Below are 7,614 nucleotides of genomic sequence, written 5' to 3'. Positions count from 1 at the left end.
CAAGAGCAGCAGAAGGGTTATCGATACTTGAGCTCCAAAGCGGGCTTGCTGATTCCTTTCTTGGAAGTGGATTTTTTCAACATCCAGCCCAGAACCAGAGGTAGACATGGAGCAGGGGAGTCTCCAGACTGTGGGGCACATTACAGTGCTCAGACAAGTCTCAACATTCACTAATTATGGCCTTTGATTCTGCACTGGTAAAAGAGGAGGTCTGACTGGTGGGATCCTCTGATGGTGTGTAGATGCCATAAACATCAGAGGCTGGAGCTTGTGAAGACACTCCTGCTCTGAGAAAAGCGATATTTGCTGGGGGTTGGATTAATCCTGTGAGGCGGGTAGTTACAAATATTTCCAATGTACCACATGAGAAATGCTCAAATTCTGGCTCCTAATGCAATGGAAATATCCAGGTCACCTGAGTTCTTTACAAATACCAGCTAGTGTGAGCAGGGGTGTTTTTTGGTACAGCGTAAGGGGAAAAATTGGTGATGCCTGGGTTAGAACAAAGGTAGTCAAGCCTTTTCCTCCCAATTGGCAGAAGATATCCAAGGGGCTCCCAAGCCCTGCTTTAACTGGTAAAGCCGCTCCTTCCCCCCGCCCCAGGAGATAAAAAGGGGCTCTGCAGAATGCATGCAGTTGTGATTGACCCGTGACTGCTGTGAGACTGGCAGGTTGCAATTTGGGCTACTTCCTGTTCAAGGTAGGAACAGAGCAGTAGCAAGGAGATGGTTTGAGCTTTGTTAGCCCAGAACATCCAGGGCTGGAGTGGACTAGAAAGAATGGAGCAACCCGGGGGTGTGTCTGTGTGTTTAAGCGAGAGGGCCCTTCTGCCTGACTTGGGACACTGTGCTGTGGGCAGCAGAGCGGAGGGGAGACCTCCAGCCGTGCCATCTCTCCTGCATGATATGAAGACTTCCTTTCCCAATGGAGCCTTTCCTCACCTCACCAAGGTGCAAATGCTTGTGTTTCTCCTGGCCATGGAAGCTGGGTTTTAAGAAAGGCGTAAAATGGTTTCTGAGCTCCACCCATGCTTGTTTGGAATGAACACCTTTGTTTGCTTTGCCACCCCTGGATGGGATGTGGCTCTGTTTTCCCCATGTTTAGTGAAGTGGGGAGAGTTAATAATCACCTGTGATGTAAAAAGTGCTCTCTTGCCCTCTTTTGTTTTAAATCTCTGTCCCAGATGAGTTATACCATTTGCCACAGAGCAATGCAGGTCCTTTTTTGGCTGACTCGGCTCTTTCTTGCCCTACTTGGTATTCACCCCTTTGGGAAGCAAGAAGTAGCCCTTTCTGGTTAGAAAAGGGTGCTTAACTTTTCATGGGCAGCTCCCATGACAGCTGGGCCCTATCCTGAGCAGGCAGTGCTACTATCCCAGGAAACTGGAACATACATACGCTGCCCCGAATGTAACGAGGCTGTGGAGTCTGTTACATTTTTGGCTGCCTGTGGCCCATCAAAGTGGCATGGAGGGCCTCATGGCTATATGCCAGACTCCTCTGAGTGCTTAAGAATTTTTGCATAGTGCACTGCATCTTATGTGTGACTGCAGCCCCTGAGCCTGCACCATGCGTCACACGCCAGGAGTTAAGTTAACCAGCACGTTGAACTTGGTTTTCACTGGTATGGTCAGTGTTTTGAACACATTTATTTAAGCATGGGCCTGACATACCTAACTTTTCCCTCCTCACCCATCTTTATTCGTTTTTGAACACACCCTATCATTCTTCTATTACCTTGCCAAATTGTTCCTCACTAAGTCTTCTCCGTTACGAGACATGGCCATATTTGTCTGGCTCTCCACCTGATAATTATTGTCTGCAGGCAATATTTATAACTACAATATTATTATTTATCATGTTTTATGTCCTACAAAAATCTATAATGGCTGCTCAAACTTCAGCAAGGGCTGTTGAGACAGTCCTCTTTATCTCTGCATAATGAGCCCGGGTCTCCTCCCATTTCGCTAGTGTAGGTCTGGAGTAACCACTGGAGGCAACAGAGTCACATCAATGTGTGAAACTTGCATCAGTGAGATCAGACTCAGGCTCGTGCCAGAGCCTCATGCTCTCTGGGTTCTTTGTCACTTCGTGCACATGTCAAGGACACGTCTCAGGGTCTGGGCTAGGAGTTTAGATCCTGCGCTTTCCTTGACAAAGGAAGAAAATTAATTAAAGGAGGTCTTAATTGTTCCAGATGGACAATGGAGTGTAGCACATTTATGTCTCATGCAAAACCTAAATAAACAGAACAGAATGAACAACACGTGGTTGCCAATCACAGTCTAGGCTTGAAAGTTGGCACTAAATTACTTACAAATAAAAGTAAATGTTTATTCTCACACATTAAAAATTAAATAAAGCTCTGTGTCGTGTAAGCACCTTTTGTTTTAATTATTCAAGATTAATACTAATCTAAATGCATCTGTCCCTAACATGCAGCTTCTCTCCAGGGTCATAGACCTTTTTCAATTATGAAATCACTGGCTTCGCCACAAGGCTTCTTGTTAACCAGTTTTTCTAAGTATCATACAGTATAAGGGCTATAAACTAAGCAGCAGATTGAGGGTTATGTAGAAAAAGTGTAGAAAGGAAACAAATGTTGAACGTCACATTTACATTAACGTCTCACAGTTCAAATGGCAATTTATCCACAACATAGCATGAGTCATGCAATAAGAAAGGGGAGGAGTCTCCAGTTTCTCTGATTTATTCGTCATATGGTCGACTGATGTCAGTCTCAGTGGCTTTTAAAAAAAAGTTTAAATATCCAAACGAAAGGAAGAAAGAAAGAAGGAAAAAGGTCTAGCTTTTCACACAGTCATTTCCTTTACAATGCGGAGCTCAAACCAAACCCAGGGCTGCTGGAGAGCTGGGTGTTCCATTCGTCCCATGCTTTTCTCGTGGCCTGGTCCAAGCTGGATAACTGAGGATGTCTATGTGTGAGTGGGGGAGGGGGTTGGTGGGTTGATTGATTGATGTAATATATGGTCCTCCTAAAAATGCTCGTGGCAGTCCAGAGGCGGCAGGAGTCACTGTGAAGGAAGAGCTGGGCAACATATGGCTGTAGAGTCTGCTCTGCAAAAAGTCACTTGCTAAAGATACACCAGCTATTTGTTTTCTTTATTATTATTATTTTCATGAGGCGAAATATGAGCTCTGCATAGAGTACAGCCTGTCAATGGGGTTTCCTACTCTAGCCTGCATGGAGTTAACTTCTGAGGAGGCAAGGAAACAGTCGCTCAAGCTAGTCAAAGAGGTATCACTGTCGATATCATGAAAAATGGAGTCGTTTCCTGCAAACAAAATGTACAAATTAAGCTTGGTTCTGTGCAGAGAGAGAAATACAGACTCAGGATTCTCAGGCACTCGGAGGCACAATGTCTTTTACAAGTGAAAGTAAAAGCTAATACATTTTGTTTTCTTTTCCTAAGCTAATATAAATTAACTTTTCTGCAAGGCTCTGCTCTTTAAACAGGGACTGGAGATCAAATTCTAGGTGTTTCAATGGCTTTGATGCTGCACAGAAGGAGGAAATCTGCAAGCACTTCCTTTACGCTGCTGTCTCCAGCACATAAAAAAATCTTCTCTAATTGACATGAGCAGACAACCAACAGAGAGCAGGGAGGATCACATGCTCCTCACGAGCTGGGACCTTGCATTCCATAACAGAAACGTTGGGTAGTCAATTAATGCAGGACCAGGCCCCCAATGCTGACAATGGGAAACGGCTCTTTGGGAAAAAATGTTCCTCACCCAGACACAATGTAGTAAAAGTCATATCTGCAAATGCAATGGAGTTTTGTTTTGGAACAGAGACAATACTGCCTTTTATCTCTTTTCGTGGCTTAAATGTCAACTGACCACCTGGGAGGGCACCAGAAAGTGCTCCAGTGGCACTCAATTGAAATGGTTGCATTGTATTTCTTTGTGTTTGATTTGAGGCACAGACCATTTCTCTAGTGGGGATTCATTGAGCGAGCCAAGCAAAATGTTAGCCACCAAACCCGACTCCTCCAAAGTTCCTTTGGGCTTCAAGTTTCTTTACGAAATACACTTGAAATTCAGACTCCTCTGTTTCATTTACCAAACTGCCCAGTGTGCATGCACCTCTATGCAACAAACACAACTGCACACAGCAGAGTCTGCTTTCCTCCTGCTGCATGCACGTCACTCCAGTGAGTGTTACTGAGAGAGCTGTGTATCCATCTCAATACCAATGTGCCCATACATCATAGAAGTTAAAGTGACATAACTGAGCCATGTTGGCTACAAGGTCACTATCACAGTTTGAAAAATCCTCTTAAATCATATTTAAATCCAAGACTGTAATAGTCCTGTAACAGCCATGACGCTTTATACATTCGTGTAGCATTAGCAGTACCATGTAAAAGGTGCCATTTGGTTACACCTGGCCATGTGATGTGGTGAGTGGGAAATGGGTAGAAGCCAGTAATTGTCTTAGGTCAGAAAGTATCATATAAGTCCGGGAGGGAATATTCTGTCCTGGCACATCTCGCAGCAATACAAGAGCTGCTCGTTAACAAGTCAGAGCGTACCATTTGAGGGAGTTTATGGAGATGGTAATTTTTGCATTTGGGGACCACAAGATTCATTCCCTCTGTTGGAGCATGCAGGGCCGCCCAGAGGATTCAGGGGGCCTGGGGCAAAGCAATTTCGGGGGCCCCTTCCATAAAAAAAAGTTGCAATACTATAGAATACTATATTCTTGTGGGGGCCCCTGTGGGGCCTGGGGCAAATTGCCCCACTTGCCCCCTCCCTCTGGGCGGCCCTGGGAGCATGCTGCAAAATGCCTGCTTTTTTCTGAGCTTTGGGGGAAAGGGAAGGACTGTGAGGGTGGGCGGAGGGGGGTTCTGGTGCTGTTTATTTTCTGTTTGGTCACTCTTGGCTGACTCCGTTGGGGGTGGGTAACGTTGCTGGATTAGTAATTGCTAAGAACTGTATTTTGAAATATTTGTTAATGGTGCCTAGAGCCTGGAACAGGTTTTCTCCTACCCATTTTTGTGCATATAAATAAATAAAAATAAAAACTATGCTGGTTCAATATATGCTCTAGCACAAATCGCAGAAAAAATATTGAAAAAATAAATCACTAGGCTGAACCTTTGCAGTCTGAACTGCCATACAGATAAGTGCTGCTCCCGGTAGGTGGAGAGCCTTACCATAGGGGTTCATGTGGTCTCCTGGCATCTGTGGAGGGGTAAGACCTTGCTGGAATGGGTCCGTGCCATAACTGCTTTGATCCATTGCTACAATCTGCTGCTGTGGTGGTGCAAGTGGTGTGTAAGATGTCATCATTCCTTCCATTCGGTTGGACATTACTTCTGCAAAACAAACAGCGGAATCCATTCGCAGTTTAGCCATGAAGCCGAACACATGGGGTTTATACCCTGCTTACTGCCCACTCTGTGCTACACTGGAATGCGAGGCCACTAGTGAGATGGAATTACTAAAACTTCTACTATAGTGAAAACACTCTTAAGACCAACCAGCCCCGGGCTCCCCGCGGGGTCAGTCAAAGACAGTGTAGTAAGTGATCACCATTTGCTAGAAACCATGTGTCCTCCAGAGGTCTGTAGTTTTGTCACACTGTCCAGCTCTCCAGGACCTTCTACTGCAGCATCACTCTTCCTGGGAAAAATCAGCAGCTCAATCCCACTTTGTGGGAGAGAATTGAATAGCCCTGACCCATTTCAGTTAGATTTTAAAGGAACTACAGGAAAGCCCAGAGCACCAGTGAGATGGCCAAGTTATTCTGTTTGTGCCCAGAGTTCAGAAACCAGCAGTGCTTGGAAATACCTGCCTCCTGGGGGGTGAATGTGAGAGACCAGGACACTGTCTCACAAAGGCAGAATTAGGCATTCAGCAAATCGCTGCTACCCAACTACCACATACTCAGCTGCAACTCAGCCAGTAGGAAATCCCAGTGTTAAGGGGAGCATTTATCCTGCGGGTCAGTTAGAGCCAGATTTCCAAAACAGCTCAACTCTCATTTAGGCAGCAAAGTCAGTGGCCAGGTTTCCCAACCAGCTCCTTGGAAAATCTGGTCTTGATTGTGGATGCAGATCAAGTGAAAACTTGGACCCTTAACGACAGGGATCTGGTACAATCAGAAAGGCATCTTTTTTCATCTCTTGCTCAGAGGTTCCTAGCTCCTGGAACAGGACGGCAGAACGAATGCTGCAAATGTCTCCCTGGAATCAGAGGTGCCTCCCAACCCCCTGGCCCTGACTCTGATGAGGCTGATGTAGAATGATTAGACTTCCTGCTCAATCTTCCATCACTTGTTGTGTCTTCTCTCCAATTACACTGTATGCATTTTGGGGCAGAGAAGTGCCCAGTGCCCAGCACAATGGAGCCCTGATGCTGCCTGTCACGTCACAGCAGTGCAAATAACCAGTAATTGTGAAAAAGTGCTCGAGAGGAATGAACGCTGTGCATTTCATTATACTAGTGAGCAGCTCAGAGTATAGGCTGCTGAGAATCCAAAGAGAGCAAGTTTCAGAGTAGCTAGGAAGAATGTGGAGACTGGAATGGCTCAGAAGTAGGCGGGGGGGCCAAACAGCGTCCCCTTTCCGTTCCCATCAGCATCTCCAGACTGTACAGTATTCGCATCGGTGCACTTTGCTGCTGCTGCTAAGGGGCCACCTAACACTTGGCCACTGCACAGACACTGGGCCTCCTCCCAGGGCCGTCCCTAGCTATTCTGGGGTCCGATGCGGCCCCCTCCCCCATGGGGTAGGGGGGGACCCTGGAAGGGGGGGCTGGCTTGGGGGGTAGGAGGGAACCACCCCCCAGCACTCACCAGTGGCGCGGCTGGGGTCGGGTCCCTGCACTTCCCGCCGCCGGTGAGTGCAGGCCTGGCCCTGCTGCAGTCCTCGGGGGGGGAAGAGGTGGGGCTGGGGCAGAGCAGGGCGGGAGCTTTGGGGAAGGGGTGGAGTGGGGGCAGGGCTGGGGCGGAGCAGGGGCGGGAAGAGGTGGGGCTGGGGCAGGGGCGGGGGTGTGGGGCCTGGGGAAGAGGTGGGGCAAGGGATGGAGCAGCACGCACCTGCGCAGGGCACCAGGCAATGTGGTGCCCCAAGTTTCCTGGTGCCCTACGCAGCTGTGTACTTTGCGTATGGTAGGGGTGGTCCTGCGCCTCACAAATGACCTGTGGATCCCTCAGATTCAGAGTGGCCACAGCACCCTTTTCTATGGCAGGGGAAAACTGGTTTGAGGGATCCACAAATGGGGACTCCCCTAAACCTCTATCCCCCTGCAGGTTTGACCACAGGGAGGGGATGGCAGGGACCTGAGTAGGGGCCCAGGAGGTTTGGCCCAATGATAGACACAGGTGTAACCGGAGGGCCTGGCCGGTGTGAACAGAACCCTCTCTGTGAGTATAGGTCACTGTGTGCACAATAGAAAGCGATGTCCTCTGTATGGACGAACACATGGCTGTCTGCTCCCTCCCACACACGCTATGATAAACCCACAAAGCCCCTTCCCTTCTCCCTGCTTCCATCACAAACATGGCTTTACCTTGCCCTAGTCGCTGAGAATTTTGCTGCTCCTGCTGCTGCTGATGCCTCCGTGCTAGTTTCTTCATCTGAAT

General features: G+C 47.8%; 1 protein-coding gene across 1 annotated transcript in view; it reads right to left on the bottom strand.

The window, feature by feature from the left end:
- Window positions 1–717: 717 nt before the first annotated feature.
- The window catches only part of LMX1B (LIM homeobox transcription factor 1 beta), a 133,379-nt gene continuing 126,482 nt past the window's right edge, over window positions 718–7,614 (bottom strand). The window contains exons 6-8 of the mRNA XM_034752083.1: window positions 7,542–7,608; window positions 5,183–5,344; window positions 718–3,295 (exon numbers count right to left, since the gene is read on the bottom strand). Coding sequence (XP_034607974.1) covers window positions 3,138–3,295; window positions 5,183–5,344; window positions 7,542–7,608 — 387 coding nt within the window. The 3' untranslated portion in view covers window positions 718–3,137. The remainder of the gene's footprint in view (window positions 3,296–5,182; window positions 5,345–7,541; window positions 7,609–7,614) is intronic.

Source organism: Trachemys scripta, chromosome 17 (assembly GCF_013100865.1).
Source record: "Trachemys scripta elegans isolate TJP31775 chromosome 17, CAS_Tse_1.0, whole genome shotgun sequence".
In the NCBI taxonomy this organism is placed as follows: domain Eukaryota; kingdom Metazoa; phylum Chordata; order Testudines; family Emydidae; genus Trachemys; species Trachemys scripta.
Note: the sequence above shows the minus strand (reverse complement) of the source record. Positions and strands in the feature narration are given on the sequence as shown.